The sequence below is a fragment of the Anopheles coustani genome, chromosome 3, assembly GCF_943734705.1.
Source record: "Anopheles coustani chromosome 3, idAnoCousDA_361_x.2, whole genome shotgun sequence".
NCBI lineage: Eukaryota > Metazoa > Arthropoda > Insecta > Diptera > Culicidae > Anopheles > Anopheles coustani.
Window position 1 is genome coordinate 21,709,887 of NC_071288.1, and position 20,694 is coordinate 21,730,580.

The 20,694-nt window shown below is 48.5% G+C and overlaps 1 protein-coding gene across 1 annotated transcript; it reads left to right on the forward strand.

The window, feature by feature from the left end:
• The first annotated feature begins 1,838 nt into the window (after positions 1–1,838).
• LOC131272623 (uncharacterized) lies at positions 1,839–20,389 on the forward strand. Its single transcript, XM_058274440.1, has 7 exons — positions 1,839–2,210; positions 11,501–11,759; positions 12,092–12,404; positions 12,482–15,523; positions 17,677–17,956; positions 19,558–19,678; positions 19,821–20,389. The coding sequence occupies exons 1-7, from the start codon at positions 1,839–1,841 to the stop codon at positions 20,387–20,389; spliced, it is 4,956 nt and encodes a 1,651-aa protein (XP_058130423.1).
• The last annotated feature ends 305 nt before the right edge of the window (positions 20,390–20,694 follow it).

Genomic DNA, 20,694 nt, shown 5'->3' on the forward strand with positions numbered 1-20,694 from the left:
GAGTCGATGGTCGTTTGTGATCTTTGCCAGGCCCGTCCGGTGGTTGTGGCCACATTCGGTGGTATCCCTATGCATTAAAAGCCTTCCAGCCGTGGTCGACTGTGGGTACCGGAACTCGTGATGTCCGGAACAGCGACGGGAGAGGCCGCAGCTGAGAGTTGGGCCATCCCGTGCGAAGTACCGTTTTCCCGGTACGGTGCATGGGCGGGTTCGCAACAGTTCCGGCAGCAACAGCAGCAACATTAGTGTTGGTCCCATGCTGATTTATCGCACAGCACCAGGGTCGAGTTACGTGCCGTGCGCATCCGGTGCCGATACCGGAGCTGACCTGCTATACACACACTTAGGACCCCCCCACCCTGCATAATGAACTGGGCCCCGATTTTGGGTGGATCACTCGGGCCCTCGATTTGGGGTGGCCCGGAAAACCTCGCCCACCACACTGCACACCACTGTTGAATGGCCCACTCGAATATAGGTTAATTGCCGGTACACACCGGTCCACCAGGTCGGTGTTCGCATCTTGATGGCTCTCGCCACCTATCGGGTGCATCGGAAGGCCGAGCGCGCGCGAAGCTCGCTTAGCCTTGGCTTCCTTTTCTTAATCAGTGCTCCGGTGATGGTCCAGCAGAATCAATATTTATGTAGAACACGTGCAAACACAGCGTCCATTTATTGCGGAGCCACCCGAGCGCTCCGGGAACGGCGAACACTTTGACGAAACGACTTGGCCTCCGGCGGGAATGTGGAGCACCGAAAGTGTAGCATATTTCAACCGATGACCGCATAGGGTGCCTCGGTTTGGTGCTGCTATTGCTGTCATCAGCACAAATCCATCGATTACTTCGCCGGTTCGCGTGCTGCAGTAAATGGAAAATGCGTTCACCGTTACCGTACGACCGGGTGGTCTTCCCCCGTTTTTCTTACGGCGCTGTACGGAAGGCAAGTGGGAGGTTAAATTATTATCTGATCGCCAGCGATAATGATGATAAATTAAATCCGAAGGTAATCGACTGGAGAACGCGCTGAGTTAAGCCGTTTGCCGGCTACTCCGGGAAGTCCCCTGGGAGTCGCAGGATGGATGGAGCACAGACTCGGACACGGTGCACTGCAAGTTCTTGAGATAACATTTCATGCCGGAGCAGTTTGGCTCAAGGCGTATTAATTACGAGTCGTATCAGCTTGCAACAATCAATGTCAAGCCGTTGCGTGGAGCAAGCATTCGCTTGGTTGATTGATGCGTCCGCGCGATGCAGGGTGGGTTTTTCTCGTAAGCATTCACTGTTTAGATGTTAGTAAGAATTTAAAAGACAGTGTAGATTTAATATTGAGCTTTTGGCTAACGACAATTATTAACAATTATGATCGATGATAGACAAGTTAAATTAAAAACTGTGATAGTTGTAGCTTGCTTGCTTCAGTGTAGTGAATTGATGAAAAAATCTTAAGTTGATGTGATGTTGATCATAAGGTTGCAAATCTTAGATCTGCTATAGATATTTTTTTTTTAAATATCCATAATGTTTTACTGTAAGTTTTGTATATTTTCGTCGACTAGAAATTAGTGGCCCATTTAACTTTGCACCATCGTGGAAAACTGTAAAAATGTATATGTGTCGATAAGATACGGGCTAGCGTGGCTCACGAATTCCAGTGCAATTAGATAATCGGTTTCTCGCTGAACTTTCCCTTCGAGCGTCCTCAATGGGTAGGTTGCACCCGCTTCGGCCAAGTCGTGTCCCAACGGAGGGTGTGCATCGTGCTTCCGTGCCGCGCAGGCCGGCCCCTGTGTGCGTGAAAAAGATGAGCAAAAGTGTCGGTGCGCTGAGGGGGGATCAATGGAGCCGCACAGTGAGCCCCACCGCCGGACGCCACCTGTAAAGGGGAGGAGGAAAAAGTCCACCAAACACTCGGTCAAGTTCAAGGAGCAGGGCGACCAGGAGGTGCTAGTGGTGACGGTCGAGCCCCCGTCGCCCTCGCCCGGCTCTCCGGAGCCAGCCAAGACAGCCGTCACCTTTGCGCTTCCCCCGCTTTCCCCCCCGCGACGGGTGAAGGTGAGCCCGGCGGGCGCAAGGTCGCCCACAAAGGAAGGCGCCCCCAAGCGGGCGCCCGATGCTGGCGAGCAACGCTTATCCGAAGGATGTACCTCGCTGATGTACGCCTGCCAGCAGGGTCTTACGGGTGATATATTGAAGGAGCTGCGACAAAAGGTGAGATTCCTGTTTTCCCGATGTCATTTCCGTGTGTTGGTTTCAAACATTCTTCCGCCCCCAATGCTCTCCCACCTTCACCTGACCGTTCGCGTTTGTTCAGCTTCCGCTATCCATCAAGTTCCGGTGGTCCATTTCGCTGTCCTTTTATTAAAAACCACTCCACGGGCGCCTGTTCCACCACGGTAGCTAGGCCACTAGGTTGATAATCCGGATTGAATGGCCATAATGGCGCTCCGGAACAATTGCCGCGGCAGTGTGTTCGACTTACTTTAATAAATGAAATAGCCATTAAATCACTTGCGCACAACAGTTGCTGAGCAAACGCTATCATCAATCTAGCTTTCGTAATCAGTTTTCCCGGCCTGATCCCCCCAAATTCCCGCAGTATCGCGTTTTACGTGGGATGCCGTTGGTATGTTCGACGCTGCCGAGTTTCGACGATGACCTTCGCCAAATCCTCTGCCTATGGGAAGGACTGAAGAGCTGCTCGGTGACACTTCATCGAAGTGGAGCACAGCTCGAAGCAGTATTATTTTAGAGGGAGACTTTTTCATTCTCCCCTCTTGAACGCCGTTCGGTGTACATGGTCTTGGTGGGTTGGATAATGGCAACATTTGGGAAGGGAGCTGGGGTGCGACCGGATGCTTGGAAAAAGTATGTTGAATTGTTTTTGTTTCTGCTCATCTGTCTTGAACTTTTTGGGTCTATGGGTCTTTTAACTAAAGAAAACATGAATAGCACCGGCTCTGATGGAGGCGCCCAGTTGTTCGTTCATCTATTCACTATTCCGTCTGCAAATGTTTTGCTTACGTGTAGCTTGTTGTACAAAAAGAGTGTTTTTCTATTAATTTTTTGTAGGACTATCCCAGCACCACAGACAGTTCGCTTTTCCGCCGGAACGTTTTAGAGGTAATAAATAATTCGCTAAGGACCATTTTTGCCATTTTCAATACCAATTTTCAACCGAACTACGGAGCGGCGATGGTAAACCGTCTTCGGCAGCGTGACTTCGTTGAAACAGCTAAAGAAAAAGCCATTTGCCCTTAGCACTGGTAGGAATAAAAAAATTACTAGGGCACGCTGGGCTAAGCGGAGCCCAAATATGGTTCATTGTATCTTCTAAGAATAACGCTCGACAAGGACATCGTAACGAATCTTATAAGGGACCACACTCGCCGGCGGTGGGGCCGGATTGGTAGCGAGCAGATGTCATGAAATTATGACTAAGAAAACGAGCTTAGGTTGGAGATAATGTCGCATCATTCATGTGAAGCAAAGATAAAGTGATTTCTACAGCATCGTGGATTAAAAAAAGATGTTTAAATTGAATAAATGGATTCGTGTTTTCTAAAGCATACTCCCGCGAAACACGAAATAGAAGTGAAATCAAATGTGATTAGATTGTCCCAGTTTTTTTCTTCTCCCATCTCTTTGCCATCTACCATGCCTTGCTGGGCCGCGTCCTTGGTCGCTTTGGGTTCGTGGACCGAATGCGGGGGGTACCTGTTGTGGTGCGTCACCGCGCGTTATGTCACAAACGGTGGCGTGCAGATGGATTTGGCAGCTATTTGAACGCGTTTTGCTATCCGGTTCGCCTAGTATGCTGCTAAGAGCAGCCCAGGATACTTTCAAAAGTTCCCTTGTATCGGAAACAAACTGCCAAGGAGATATAGGGGATAAATTTTTCCTTTTTTTTTCGTCATCTAATTCAATTATAATTGAACCGTGATACATTAATCTCTTGATTTGAAGCCGGAAGGACATCTGTGCAGTTGAATATAACGTTTTTTTTTGGGAAGTGAATTTTAGATCTTAAGGCAAAGACAAAAAAGTTCTGTTTGAAAGAATGGATTTAAAAGATAAAAAATAATCAAATTCAATTGAAGATAGCTCACGAGTAATTTAGTGATGAAGCAATGATTCTGAAACAATGCACATGAAGTACTCGATGGTGCAACCACATCTAATTTCGAATTTAAAATTTATCAGAATATGAACGTAAGATTCTCTTTGTGCATGTGTTTAATTCATATGCGAATTTTCAGTAAACACTTGTTGAATCAATCCCTATCATATATTTCGATCAATCGTAACAGAGAGTTAGTCATTTCGAAAATTCTACTAGCTGATTGCATTCAGATTTAATGCGTTGATTGTGCATCACTGGTAAGCTTCGTTTATCGAAGATGATTCCCCAACCTCCGCCGTGTCGTAAACGACCCTGTAACGATAATGTTTATGATTTGCCATCTTGCACACATCATACGATCTGAACTGCTCCATGACTTGCCTGTACTGGCGAGGCGAACGTTTCCTTTGAAGCTCTTCCGCTACCATCTACTCATGTTTGCGTGTGGGTGTGTGTATGAGCGTCAACAAATGGAAAGATTACATCAAACATCGTTTACCGTTTAGCTTCCGGGTGCTTGCAGCTGTTTACCGAGGGCCTGCTTATCCTCCGACAACGTCGGCATTGTGGCGATATTGCACGAGTGGATGACTTCTGGAATGCAAACGTAATCCTCGGCTTCGTTCGAATGCGGGAGCGCCGGAAGCGGAAAACCTTTCTACTCACGACGGCAAGCACCATCGATGATGCATCTTCGCATTGCCTATAGGGTCGGTACGGGGTACTGATCAGAGAACCGAAACCAACGCCGTATCGATGGCGATGAGTGCAGCCACTCGTCTATGCAAGCTTCACGTTACATGCCGGCCGCTCGGTACCTTTCCCACCGGGAAAGCGTTATGATGCCGCAGAGTGTGTAGCGAATTTTATCGATAATCTTTGGAAAAGTACGAACCACGACTAACCTTGCGAGAAGGATGGGTGGAAGAATGTATCGATAAAGGAGAAGAGGTTATTTTTTGTCGTCATCGAACCTCATTGCCATTGAGTATGATTTCCGAAAACGGCACTCTTGGTTCCGGCAAGTCAACTCGCATTCAAATGTAATGCTCCAAGAGGAAGCGATGGCAATCCTCGCAAGTCCTTGAGCCAATTGCTAGTACCCCTTTGATACGGCTTCGCATGGGTTTTTCATGCTATCAAGCTTATGTTTGTACAGCTTTTTTCATATTTGGGTAGCTTTTGAAATTGAATCGATGAAAACTGCATCACATGATGATCAAGCTTTACCTGTGATTTAAGATCTGCTTCAAACAGTTCACACAGTTGGATATCACTGTATATGTATTTGATAAATGTGAATGTATCTGTTTTTCTTTTTTTCTAAAAAAAGATAATGTTGTCTAATGGTGTTAATAAAAATTCTAAAAATAATATGAACAAAAGGTAATATTCCATCAGAACGAAGTTATCTTTTTTGAGTTAGGTAGTTAGTTAAAAAAACTTGTCAAACAATATTTTGCATCAAATCAGTTTGATTGTAAGCGGAATTCTTAATATACTTTTAATTATACTAGCAACTCTATGTTAGACGTTAAAGTATTTGTAAGCAAAAATGTGTTTTTAAATGGTGCTTCTGTTTTATGTCCTAGAAGTACATTTTTCTGGTTCAATTACGTTTTACGTTCCTCTTGAAACCTCTTCTTACATCTTGAAATAAACTTCAATCCGTTTAAAAACCATCGTCACAAGGTAAATTGTTCTGTTACTAAAAATAGTTGCCGTCCCTGATGCCCATTAGATCTCGACGCAACCTACATAGCTCTGCGGCTTCAACCGGTCGTCTTACAAACCAATACATTACATGCATAGGATTACCGGGAAAGGAAAGATATCTCTGCTTAGGATAGGACACTTTCATCAATTATGAGTTTAGATCTAATTTGTAGTCTCGAACTTCGTCGCAGACCAACCGAAGGTCATGCAGAATTCAGCAGAAGTACGGTGTTCGTTTCTGGTCAAAGGGGCGAACGCTTTTTCTTATAGTTTCTTACCAATGCTGTTTGCTTTCTTTTTCCACCCTCACCGTATCCGAATTGCACGTTCGTATTGTTTGCGGTAAGGGCGGATCTTTTTGACGAAAGTACACTCCACCGGCAGAACGGAGTCGGAGTCCATTTTCGGCACACCACCATTGAACCCGGTGGCCAGGCTAATCGGTGCTGGATGCTTTGTTGCACAGGTTCCCCGTGTGTCGTGTTCGCCGGAAGATGGGTTTGGCTACTCACGGGCCTTCGAATGCCCGACCAGGAACTAGCTGTAGCATTCCGACAACGTCCGGGAACCCATTATGTCAATTGGTTTAGGAGCTTGACAAAACAAGCCCTGTTTCGGGTCGGTTTCCCTACGGAGAGACGACGGTTGGGCAAAGAGCTGCCAAAAGGGTGGATTCAGGGGGAGGTAATGTGGGCTGCAAGCAAAGCAGCGACACGTGTTCGTCGGTCGCAGCGAGCCACGCCAAGGGAACTGTCGAAGGTGCCCCAAAACCTGGGCAGCGATGGGGAACCCAGAATGGCGTCTCAATGGGTACCGCAAATTCCTTCAACCTCCATTTAATCTGCAACCGTACACGAAAACGAAACCGACGCTCCGAAACTGACACGGTTTGCCTGGGCTGGGAAGCGTAAGTTGGCCATTGGCACTCCGGTCCGGTGGATCGTACCCGTTGTTTGGCTCCGGAAAATGGTCGCTCTGGGCATGTTATCTTCCCATGGTCAATGCCAGCCCCACCCCGGGGCGGCTCAAGTCGGGTGAGTGGGAGAGTGGGAGACTGGGAGGCCGAAATCCCATCCCAATATGTTCTGCCAGCCAACCATCACGGCTGGTTTGACCACTTGTTAGACTCTTGTGAGCCTCCCGCTGCCCTCGAGCCATGACCAATGCTGTATCCGGTTCGTTCGGCTGACTTCAAAACAACTCAAACACACACCCGCACATACCCAAACACCCTTTGTGTGTGTGTGTGTGTGTGTGTGTGTGTGTGTGTGAGTGTGTGTGTGTGTGTGTGTGTGTGTGTTTCCCTACATGTGGGCCGAAAGTTCCGAGCTCCCTCGGGGGCACCATTTGGTTGACCCCTAGTGCTGGGTGACATTGATGGGATTTTATCTATTTTCGACTTCGAGAAGCTTCCACGACGCTTGGCCCATGGCGAAGGCAGAAGAATTTTCAATTTTCTCTCCCATTCAAGCGTTAAGGAGTTACGAGGAAAAGATGGTGGCTGGCAAAAAAGCGGCTGCTTTTGTGTTTCGCCGGCCGAGTGTGTCCTTTACTCGTTCGTCGGTGTTTTGCAGTGAGTAATCTGATCGTTTTATTTCGAAAAATTTGATTCCACCCGAGGGCTCTCTTTTTCGATATGAGTTTACGTGGGAAATCGGTCGTTCGCACTTTCTATTTAGCAGTGGTCGATTTATGGCTGATGCTTACGCTTAGCTTAGGATATTCTAGACGCTTTCCATCTTCTTATCGGTGGACGCGAACACCAGCAGTTTACCATTGGACACAAAACAAGGGAACAACGGAATGGAAAAGTTTTTTGAAAAAAATTTGGAGTACAAGAAAATCTGTTTGCATTGATAACACCTTATTTTTTAATAGAATTCTTTTCCCTGGGACGGGGCGTTTGTCGAACTAAATTATGACCGTCGAATTGATTGTGTGAAGGATCTATTTTCTTCCCGTTCCCCATCGTTCATGTCACATCTTAAGCCAACATGCCGTTGCTCGTGGCGACTCTTGCCCGATGCCCAACGTGGAAAGATTGTCCACAAATGCAGCAACACTTGGGACGGATTTAGCTTCCGCCTCGAGGCTTTCTGGTGGGAAGTAAGCAAACGAAATCTCGGTTATCCCCCCCTGAGATATCATGGCCAAGGAGGGTGGGGCTTGATCCACCACGTTTTCCTTTTGTAAGTCGAATGGTGGGGGAGGGGATGGGAAGAGGAGGGCGATTTATTTATTGCCCGCCAGCAAACCAGAAGGAAACGTTGCGTCCATTGTGAGACACATCCGCAAACGGCCTTCGTCAAGACGCCCCTGCAGTGGTGTTCGATATAGCGTTGCGTGGCCTGTATAGCAAGCGGTTGCTCACCAACCAACCCCGTCCCCGTTCACCCCCAGGGTGACTTGGCCCCAACGATCAACCGGACCACCGGCTTTTGGGTGGCGGCCCGCCGAAGACATATTGAATTATAGGCTGTCCAGCATAATCGGTCTCTTGTTGATGGTAAACAAGGATGAATGAGCCAGTTGACAAGGCAATCCCCATTGAGATGGCGTTTGCTTTCGGCAAGTTTTCGGCCGCACATTACCGGCACGTTGGCACCATTGGGTCCGGACAAAAGGGACTCATTTATGCTGGTAAAAGCTTCCGGTGATGGTTCAGTTGGTCGTAAATAGTTTTTCTTGTTGTAAATCAACAGTTGAGTTCATTCGTCATCAGGAAAGCCAACCATCGGTCTTGGTTATATTGAGAACGAATTAATATGCTTCAAAAAGTGATCTGAAAGAGAGTTCAACATTTCGTTATGTTTTTATAATGTCTTGAATAATCTTTAGTTAGCAATCTTTTCAATCGTGCACAGAATAATCATCGTGTCTATTTGTTTATGTAACCAGTCTTTTGAATTTAAGAATATACGTTTAGCAAAGATTTTGGCGTCTATAATTTCATCTAATTGATCCTTAAAAGTTGAATTCTGAGGATTAAACAATTGCAATCAGCTTATCATGTATTGGAATTTATGTTTTCATTTTCAAATAATCGATCTCTGCAAACGATCTGTTTCGTTAAAAATCAATCGCTCCAGTGCACCACTTAACCTCAGATCGGCCAATTACTTAACGTAAATTTTTCATCCATTCAGCCCGGTACAACCGCTCAAGGGCCCTGGCATTCCCGGGCGAGTCTGTTCTGTAATTGGCATCGGCGCATCGTTTAGACACCACTCACCTGCACACGTTGCGCTTGGTCCGGATAATCCGCCATTGCCATGACTGCATGAAGAGGGCCCTCGAAAAGGCCGTCCACCATATAGCCAAACCATCGAGAAAGATTCGTTTGGCATTGGCGGCCAATGTTGTGTGTAAAGGTATGACAGGGTGAAGGTTCAATAGCACCTCCGTCTTTCGCGTTCGAATCAATGAGCGGTGGTGCATGCTACTCGCATGATTTGCTACCCACAACCCGCTCGTCGCGAGCGCGCGGGAAAATCCGCTTCCAAACCCGCTTTCGAGTGCGGGCACCATCCTGAACGGAAGAACCCGCACATACTCGCACACACACACACACACTCGCGCATGCCGATGCAAAAGCTGCAATTGATCGAAGCCAATCGCGGTATCGTTGCGCCAGGCAGCCACCCGATTTGGGGTTTGGACGAACCCGCGAACGTCGACTGCAGGCATTCGGCGTGGAAAACAACCTTCACCACACTCCCTTGCCTTAGCCTTGGTTGGCGCGGCGCGCGCGTGAAGGTTAATAATTCACGGCAACTCATAGCGCAACCGAGCGCCGGGACGTCACTTCGGAGTGGTTGTTGGTGTAGTTATGTTTCTTTTTTATTTTTTTGGTTCGTCCGCCTCCATTTCGTGCAGGAATGTTCCGACGACATCCGCCCGGTCGTTTCGATTTGTTGAGTCACCGCCGCTTTCAGGATCCCCCGGTGCCATTGACGGTACGACAGTTGAAGGTTAGACGATGGCAAGGTTTTCGACGTGAAGGAGGGTGAAACGATTTTTGCATTAGTGAAAAGTCAAAATTGCACGTTAGGCATATGGGATTGTGTTTTTAATCTTTGAAAAGGATATAAACGCCCAAATGAAAGGAGATGAAAAATCGGATGAAATTTCAATGTGACTATAAAAGTAGATCAATACATAATTGAATTCTTTATTGATGGGCTATTTTTGCAATATTTTCATATTCATATTTTTGATTTTGATTTTCTGGTTACCGAAGCGGAGGGTCATATCATTTTATACGTTGAGTGTAATATTTTTGAGGAGAAAAACTTAATTTATAGTAGAAATACATGTATTTATATATTTTCTCAAAAACATCCTTGTCAAGGGATACAAATTAGAATGTTTTTTCATGATGTTCACTGCTTCCAACTTTAATTAAACTTTTAACGCTATCCTTTGATCGTATAATTGCAAATTGATTTAGCCTTTTGATTAAAAAGGGAACAAACTATGTAGTTTTCCACAAATTTGAGAAGTAAAAACGTAGGAAAGTGGGTATTTTATGTGGAGTACTATTGCTGGGTTCCAAAAATGCTCTAAGTAGTAGATTACTTACATTTCTTCCTTTTTATTAACATAATAAATTACAATTATGAGATTATAAATTTCATAATGAACATCACAATAAACTAATAATTTATCAAAAAATGATGTTGATGATTATATTTTCATGGTGACTTGTTGATACTTAAAAGACAGATTTCTTCATCATGAACCCACGTGGAAAATATTCAAATAATTTCCTTTACATAAAACCACCCTCAACCTTCCTTCGCAAAGGCGGGAAAACGTATCCAGGCTTGCATGCCTATGCCGAAAACTGATGCGTTTACCTAATGACATGCACGAACATATCACCGGCTTTGCTTTTGTTTTTATCACTTCCAAGCACATGCGACAGACAATCGCCCACAACGCGAACGTTTACGATGTCTGGCCAGGGTCTAGAGGCAGACTAGGTTTGTTGTGTTTTGGTATTGTTTTGACGCAAACCTTTCCATTTTTGACGCTGGTTGCTCAACCCAGCCAACGGTTTGTAGTCAATGGCGACGGTTGCATGGAAGCGCACAGTGTTGAGGCACCCTCACGTTGGCGTTTCGGTTTCCAGGCCACACAACACACACACAAACCAACGTCCCGTGACCCTTTCGTTCGCCTGTTCGCGGTGTTTCACCTTGACGGAAGTGAAGTTCGCCAGGAAAATCCAACCATCGCAGTAGTTTACGACGGACTCCGGCATGGAGCGCAACGTGGTGGTTCGACCGTACGACAACCGTGCGGTTGCTCGGAGTTGCAAGCAACTGTGAAGAGCGCCGTTGTCCGTATTATCGATGAGGATTGATTTCCGAACTCAAACACGAGAGCCGTCTGGTAACGAGCCGCTTTGAAGCGGTTCGGTGTCCGCTTAGATAACCAGTTGGAAAACAAACCAGTGCCAAAAACCATTCCAAACGCTGTTTGTGGGCTGTTCATATGCTCGTGCGGGAGAAAAGTAACGCTATAACCTCGGGCTTCATTCGCCCACACTCTGTAGCGGGCGAATGGGGGAAATTTAATGTTCTTCCCTTTTGGGCCATCATCAACAACAAACGTTTCGCTAATGGTAAGTCTCTCCCTTGGTTTCTCCCTGCTTCAGCCTAGTGCCGTCCATCGACGAGATCGAAGCAACAAAAGTGCCTTACACTATTGCAGCAGCGCGCAGGACATTGCGGCGGCCGCCAGCGTCGCCATGGTGGCACCGGAGCTGATCGAGGCGGCCGACGAGGACGGCTTCACGCCGCTGCACCTGGCCGTGATACAGGGAAATCTGCAGCTGGTCAACCTGCTGCTGGCCAACGGGGCCGATGTGAACGCGCTCGACAACGAGGGCCACTCGGTCGTACACTGGGCTACCGGTAAGTGTTGGCCGGTGTGTCATTAGTGCTTTTCATCCGAAGGAGCCTTGGAAACTACACCGTCGTGTAGTGAAGAGTTGCGTACCAACATTACTTCCTACATTCGCGTTTCAATATCAATTAGAAACCCGAAAGGCGCAGTAATTGAAGGCACCCAAAAAGCGCCGGGTGCCAAGTAACGACGGCCGGTGTTTAATCGATATCGTTCGCCTTGTTTAGGCCGCGTTTTGTTTTGGTTTAGTTCCCCTTCGCGGTTGGCTGTTCTTCGAAAGTTCCGGTTAGTTCTGAGTTGATTCCATAATCGCCCTTTTTTTGTCCATACCTCCGAACAGTGTGCGGTGAAGTGGATGCATTGCGGGCGGTTTTGGCGGCCGGTGCGGATGTGTCGACGCCGGACATCAACGGTGGCAGCCCGCTCCACTATGCGGCGCAGATGTGCGGCGCCAACTACGAGGGCAAGACGGCCCGCGCTTCGGCGAAGCTGGCGCTGGAGATCCTGAACACGCTGCTCAACCATCCCGACACTACGGTAGAAGTAGAGGACAAGGATGGCCGACAGCCGCTCCTGTGGGCCGCCTCCGCGGGCTCGGCCAAGGCTGTGCTGGCTTTGATAAAAGCCGGCGCTCACGTCGAAAGTGCCGACAAGTAAGTGCGCGAATCGGGTTGACATTTTCGGTGTGGTTTTGGAGATCGGTTATTGGTTTTCTTTCTTCTTTGTACAGGGATGGCTTGACGGCGCTCCACTGTGCCGCCTCCCGGGGACACACGGAGTGTATCGATAGTCTGATCAATCTGTGCGGCGCCCACACGGATCAGATCGATTCCAACGGGTGTACCGCGCTGCACTACGCGGTCACGCTCGGGCATGCCGATGCCACGTCGCTGCTGCTCAAACTGGACGCCGACCCGAACCGGCAGGATCGGAAGGGCCGCACACCGGCACACTGTGGTTGCGCCAAGGGCCAGATGGAGACGGTGAAGATTCTGCACGCGAAGAAGGGCAACCTGTGGCTGCGGAACGCCAAGGGCGATCTGCCGGTGCACGATGCGGCCTCCTCCGGTCGCCGCCAGCTCGTCCAGTGGTTGATCCAGATGAAACCGAAGCACATCAACACGACCAGCAACGATGGCCGCACCTTGCTGCATATTGCCGCCGGGCACGACAACGTGGACCTGTGCAAGCTGCTGCTGGAGCTCGGGGCCGATGTGAACCTGCTGTATCGACCGTCCTCCAAGAGTGCCCCGCTGACGCCCCTGGACTATGCACTAGCCAAGGGCTACCGGTCGACGGCGAAGTACCTACAGATGCAGGGTGGCCTGCCTGCGAACAAGCTGCGCCTTTCCGGGCGGCAGCAGAAAATCCTGCCCGACATTGACCGCGTGGAGCCGCTGAAGCTGACCGAGAAGGAAGAGCTGATCGATCTGAAGACCTCGAAGCGCTACATCGTCTATCTGAACTCGAACTCGGAGAGCGAAACGGCAGACGAGCGGACGCACCGAAAGAGCCGCCACAAGCGGAAAGGTTCCAGTCAGCCGCGGGGACGTCGCACCAGCAGCTGCAGCGACACAGTCTACCTGTACAGGGAGGGTGCGAACGACATAAGCCGGTCGCGGAGCAACGCCGAGCTGCATCGGTCGCACGGGAGACATGGGCGACGTGGCAGTAGCTGTTCGTCGACGGCTAGTACCGGCTCCAGCGGATCGTCCTCGGGGGGTCACGGTGGAGGCGATTGCTGCCGACACGTACGCCGTAGACACAAGTGCTACCGGAAGTGTTCTTCCAAGCGGACGCACTCGCGCGACCGGCATAAAGACCGCGAGCGTGAACGCGACCGGGAGGAGAAGCCGGACACGCAGAAGGAGTACGAGTTTAAGTACGCCGAGAAGAAGGAACCCGGGCCGCGAAAGCCTGGCGAACGGTGCGGGAAGATAATCTTGAAGCAGATCCACAGCGGCTCGTCGGAAAACGACTCCACTGGGGAGAATGGGCGAGCGGCTCCCGGGGGCTTGAAATTTAGCTCGGAGCGGAACGGACGGGGTACCCATCTTGGGCTTCCGGCGGGTCAGATGGCCCAGTATGGTGCCGGTGGTAGCGGCGGTGGTGGAACATACGACCCGTCTGGAGGTGGGGATTATTACGAAGATCCCATGTCCCCGCGGTCGCCTCCGCGTGCCGAGTTCAACATTCGCAAGGAGTCGGACACCAAGAGTGAGGGTAAGTCGTCCGACTCGAGCGTGACGAAGAAGAAAAAGAGCAAAGTGGGAGCGGGCAAAAAGTCCAAAACGGCGAAGGCTCCAAAAAAGTCCGAATCACCCAGTGACGAGGAAACCCGGGGCGGTTCGGTGGAGGTGGTCACGGAGGCGCAAGTCCATCAGCCTCCGCCACCATCACCGGTGCCACCAGCTCAACCACCGGAAGTGGGTTCTATGGCGAAGTCGACTGAGGACGACGGAGCGGCGACGGACGCGACGTACACGATCGAGCAGCGGACCCGATCCGACGTCGAGGGACTCAGCGAGCCGGAAGAGCGATCCGCCATTGGGAAGGGTGGGGTACAGGGGAAGCCAGCCACGGAGACGATCGAGGAAGTGCGTGACGAGCCGGCGCCGGAGGTAATGGCGGTGCAGCAGCAGGCAGCCTCCACCACATCCCGCGCTAAGGATCGCTCAAAGCTCAAGTCCGCCAAGAGCGATAGCAAAAGCCGATCCAAATCCGACTCCTCCGAGCGGGAGATCGTAAAGGGAAAGGGATCAAAGGTGGAAGAACCACCGTTACCACCCCCACCACCGCCGACGCCCCCTTTAGTGCAAGAGGAGCAGCCTCCGGAACCAGCTCCGGAACCACCTCAACCAGAACCGATAACTCACCCCGATCCGGAACCACCGGAACCAGAATCACTGCCACACCAAGAAACGTTGATAGAGGCGACCGAAGATAGACATACAGTAGGCGACGATGAGTCCATGATCGCTGAGGAATCGTTGCCACCTCTGATCGAACCAGAAGAGCCACCGATCGAGGAGCGCGAAGAGCCACACGATACAAAAAACGAGCAACCGCCACCGGTGGAGATGGCACAGCAGGAGGAGCGGGAAGATAAAGGTACCCCAGAGGAGTCGACCGAAAGCACTCCAACGAAATCGAGCGACGAAACGGAACCACTCTCGGTGGTGGAGGAATCAGTTACGAAGGCGTTTGAAGAGCCAGTTCCAGAGAAAGAGGTGGAAGTAGTTCCTCCCGTGCTAGCGGTAGAACTTTCGTCCTCCAAAGAAGAGGAGAAGGTGCAAACTACAGAGCAGCCAAGGGAGCGTCCAAAACTGCGCCGCTCCATGGAATCGAAGATGGAGAGCGTGGAAGAGGAGCGACCAGCGGAACCAGCTCCGTTGCTCGACCAGGAGAAGGTCGATCAGACGCGAGGGTTCTTCGTCAGCCTAGAGGACGGTGGCGGGTCGGCCACCGAGCAAGACGAAAAGAAGAAGCAAATGAAGAAAATCAAGAAAAAACCTCGCCTAAAGGAGGACGAACAGGAACAACAAAGCAGCAAGGATCAGGATTCGGGATTCGAGCCGAGTCCGCAAGCGGTTCGCAGTAGGCCAACTATCTTCGAGCGGCCAACGCACACGGCCACACTGCCACGTCGCTCGGCGTTCACGATGGTGGAGGAGCGTGCGGTTAGTTCGCGACCGGAAGGACGGAAGCCGGGTGACAAGAGCGCCGTCAACATGACCACCGTCCAGCAGTCGATCCACAGGAATATCCGCAGGTAAGCAGCGAGTGCACGGTACGCCTCGAAGTGGCGTTTAGTAGCCGTAGTCTTTTTTAGCCGCCGGTAGCCTCGGTGTGAACGATCACACAAACACACACACACATACACACACGAACCCACATAGATCATCCACATACTCACCGCTCTTAGATCCCTGTGAGTGATTGTGATCTGTGAATTGTGCGACGAATGGCTGCGATGGTTGCATGTGAACCGTAGTGTGTGAATGTGTTTCGCAAAAGAAAATACTTTTCCCACCCCGATCCTTGCCAAATGGTTCCCCGCGTCCCGTAACCTACCCTTAACTAGTCTCGTGCCACTCGAAAGACCTAACTCTGAAGCCGAACCCCTCCCCCGTATTGTTGTTTCAGATAAAAAGAATGATAAAGTATGAAGATGAGTTGCTCGTAAACTGTAAGAAAACCGAAAACAGAGTGACATACACTAAAAAAAACACAACTGTGAACAGAAAACACGTACTCAGACCCATCTGCATCGTTGGCCGTCGTCCTGTAAGAGATAACGAAAAAAAGGACACAAACTCTTAATATCCTAGCAGACGCTGGAGCAAAAGCAATGGCTACTACAAACTACTCTAGAAGACATATTTTACCTATTCACATCGGTAGCTCCTCTAATCAACATAATCCTGGTGAAATTTTAAAGTTTAGTAATACAAGAAATGAAAGTGAACTATTTAAAAGGAACACATTGAGCCCCTCAAAATAATGTGAAAATAATTTTTATAATTAACATTCTATGGAAGATTTAATCTGGAAAAATTCAAAGTTTGTAGTCAAATGTACTCAATCCAACTCGTATTTTCCATAGAAGCTCCCATGTAACCGTAGCATATGTTGTGGTTTCCAAGTGTAGACAGGTGTGACTTTAGGGGTTTCTTGTTGGAACCGATTGTAGTTTTAGAACCAACAACGTCTACGTTGATAATCCATAGGTAAGAGGCACCATCTATAACTGCGTTTGTGTGATTTTGCGGGCAAAAAGTGTGCTAGATGGCAACGAGTGGTAGAAAATAGTAATTTCATGTGTGATAGTACCCTAAGAGTCAGGGGATGGAAGGGCGTAACTTGATAACGAAACAAAAACCCACCGAAGTGAATCCAGCCACTGAACCACCCTATGGACTTTCTAATCGAGAAGTTAACCTAGTTGAGCACATAAACGTGTTCGTGTGCATCTGTGTATTTGTGTGTGTTTGTTTGTCATAAATTAGGATGCAAAAGAATGCAAAAATCACTTCGAAAGTAGAAATATATGCCGAAAAGTATAAACAACCTCCTGCTACCGAAAAGCAACAAAGAGCACACAAAAGCGTTAGCGGCGAGAAAAGTGAAGAGGAAAACTTTGTGTGAAAAATCATGGATTTGAGCAAAATCTTTAGAACCAAAATGTTATTGTACCATTTTCTGTACTGAAGGTATTGGACTCCAGTCTTCCACACAAATCCCAATCCAAAGCACCATGCGCCTCCACCCAATGACCTCCTTTGCCATCATCGTGATCATGCTGCTGGTGCAATTTTTGAACCATTGTTTATCTTCCATTTTTAACTGTTTTTACATCTACTACATCCGCTTTCCAAAACAGCATCGTTCCGCTGCCACGATGTACATTTGTTTTACGTTTTCCGTGTCGAAATGTTGGTGTTTTCTGTTCCCTTTGAATTTATTTTTATTTTCCGATGATTTGCTCACATCCTTGCTGGTTCACCGATCGACCTCGCAGGGCTTCGCAGGGCTTACGGGAGAAGCAAACAAAGCTGTAAACCATCCACGTACATTTTCCAACACGTTTTTTCCTGTTGTGTCATGTTTGTGCCTTTGTTTTGCCAAAACCGACTGAACGAACTGCAAATCGATGCTAATCAAATTTGCTTACAATCGCCACGAGTCACTTTTTTTCTCCTTACTATATTTTTGTTTTATTGAACAAACAAGCTACGATGAAGCGATTCACAAAAAAACAAAGCAAAAGTTTAAAAAAAACACACACACAACCTATTCGAGGAGCAGCGTAATGCTAAAAACTTATGTTTTGAAAAACAAAACCCTCTCCATAACAAAAACAAAACTTCAAGCCGAGGAACATTACTATCAATCGAACCCCATACTGCCCGCTCTAATTCCCAGATATTATATGGAAAGAAAGATTTTCCAACACTTGTTAGAACTGAAAAGTTTGCAAATTCGGTCGACGAAAGTGAACGAATCGGTGCTGGTGAAGCGGGCCGTGGACGACTACCACAAGTCGACGATCGAGCTCGGGTACGAGACGGGCAGCACGCTGAAGCGCTACCCGTACACGGAGTACTCGTTCCGGAACTTCGAGCTGTTCCTGTACGACACGCTCAAGAGCCTGCAGAAGAAGGAGACGTACAATTTCCAGAACATCTCGGAGGTTTACGATGAGGTGAGTCATTTGGCGCATCCGTCCAGTTCATGCGAAGGTAACATATTTGCTAGGAGTAGGTTAGCATGTGTTTTTCTCGAAACTATATTTGATTTTGTGATGATCTATGGGATGTGTTGGTTGTTGGTTTTGAGATGAATGTCAACTTTATAATATTTTCTTATCTAGAACTTAATTTTCTTGAACCATTTTTAACCAATTTTATCCCAAACGAATAGCATTTTACTCTCCATTTTTATGTCTATTTATTAACTTAAATTTGGTCAAAACTCCAGAAGTATACAATACAGATATGTCATAAAGTTGACAAGACAACATAAAATTAATACACGGTTTTGTCAGTTTCACTTTCTTTAAAAAATTATGCATCATTTTTCGTTTTTATTTCACCAATGTATCGAGCGTTGTATGCGTTGGTGATTTATGCAGAGATTCCGCAGGTCAGACGCCATAATTACATCGTAACGCTGACGAGATTTGACGGTTCATTCCTCCTCCGGCAGGTCACTGGTATCCGTCCGCTGCGTTAAATTCCTTCGCTTTTCACCCCCCCCCCCCCGCCGCCCCCCCCTTCTGTGCTAAACTAAAAAGCGACACTCAAACATCAATCGTCACAGCATTCCCTGGAACTCCTCCGGTTAACGTCATAAAAGTTTATTTTCGTCCCAAGCCGTCGGGTTTTCGCAGTGCATCCGATAGTTGCGCCACCGCTCCGGCGCCGACAAAACGTCATAATGGTCCATTACGTGTGCTTTCGTAGAAAGAGTAAATAAATCCGTTACACTTTAGCGAATCGCTTGGATGTAAACATAAAGATAGAGAAAGTGTCTTAAACTGGGAAAGATCCAGCCCGACATACGTAGCACGAAAGCACGTAGGAAACGTAAATTCCTAGTGTCGAAGACCTCGCACGGTTGCCCCCGATGGCGTGCCGTGTTTGTTGGTTCTGCTTTCGGTACGTCTTTACGATGGTGTATCGTCAAGCGTTTACACTTAGGTGATGGGCTAGTTAATATTTCAAATAGCAATCAAGGCTGGATCGCCTGCAGACCGATCAACGCGTCACAAGATGACGCTGAGGAGCAAAGTTTAAGTGTTAAACGATCTGATTCAAAAATTCAACATATTAAACTGTTCGTAAAACTTTTCATTCAGTTGGATATGTTTGTGAGAGAGGATACCATGCTCTAAAAAGAAACTTTGTTCACAGATTCTTTAACGGAGCTGCTTTCTTCCTACGTAAATTGTTTTTCTTACAAAAGGCACGACTAATTAAAAAAACACATGTCAGTGAAACAGTAGTAGTTTTGTTAGGATTCCATACAATCCTTTACCTTAAAAGTGAAACACGCACACGTAGGTTCCTTTTCCTAAACCAGATACTACAGAATTTGTTACATGGGAGAAAAAAACAAAGAGTTGTAAATGATGATTATTTGAATTTGATCATTAAATAACATTCCAAAAGATGTTTAATGTAGGTTTGCTGTAGTCGTTCTCTATCCAAAGTGTTTCGTTTTACATTTATCTAATGGGATCACAATGTTTGCTGATTGCACGATACATCCACCTGTCGGTTAATACCGCGTTATCCTTCGCAGGCCGAACGCAGACTCAGCCCGGACGTGAGCCGCTACGAGCGCGCCCTCAACTGCACTACCAAAACGCACCGATGTCTTCATGCGACCCACGCCTACACGGGAATCCCCTGCGCTGCATACAGTAAGTACTGACGGGACCGACCATCTGTCTGTCTGCCTGTCCTATCGGTCCACTTGTCAGCCGGCGGCATCTGGTCGCGGGCGGGAGATAACGCGAGCACTAATTGTAACACTTACCTACCGTTCCCGGTTCCGCCCGATAGTACCGATGATGAACCATCACACGATACCGAAGCTCGGATTTGGCCCGTACAAATCCAGCAGCTCGGGGGTGGGTAGCTTCTTCCTGCCGAAAATCCTCACGCACCCCACCGACCGCAGCTGCGCCGGAGGAAAGGTCGCCCTGGAGCTGACGCACGGTAACAGTAAGCAGGTCATTACACTGCCATCCGAGAAGCTCGATAGCAATAAGCGATACTACGTAACGTTTACCCTCAACCCGAACGGCACGTCTGACGGTGATCCACCACCCGTTCCACCTGTTCCTCCCACTCTCTCCGCAGGATCCGCCCGAGCAGCCGCCCACCAGCCTCAGTCCCACGGCGAGCACCAACCGTCCGATCCAGATGCCCAAGATAGCGCTCAGTCCCCGCGCGCTCGACAGCAACAACATCAGCAGCAGCAGCACCAACAGCAACATCAACAACCTTCAGCCACGGTTCTTCGGCAGCAACAGCAGCAGGAGCACCCACAGTCTCCATCGCAGCCCTATTCCCTTCCCGCAGTAGAGCAACAGCGAGTCGCCGCCGGGTCCCGGGGAGGCGCCTTGTAGCATCGATACCGCATCCCAACGGGCGTGCACTGTCGAGCCGTCGGGGTTGCCTTCCTCGCACCCGGGACCGGGCTCGTGCTCCTACTCGGCCAGGTTTGGCTCGTGCTTGATCGTGTGTACATATACGGAGCCGTCTTTTTTCGCGTACCTCCTCCAAGGGTGTGGCGCATAATTTGTTCGACATTAAAGAAAAACCTTCGGAAGAAATGCTAAAAGAAAAATACCAGAAATCCATCCAACAAACTAAATGAATGTTGCGTTGCGTTTCATTCTCCACTCCCCCCCACTGTTTCACTTGAATTTCC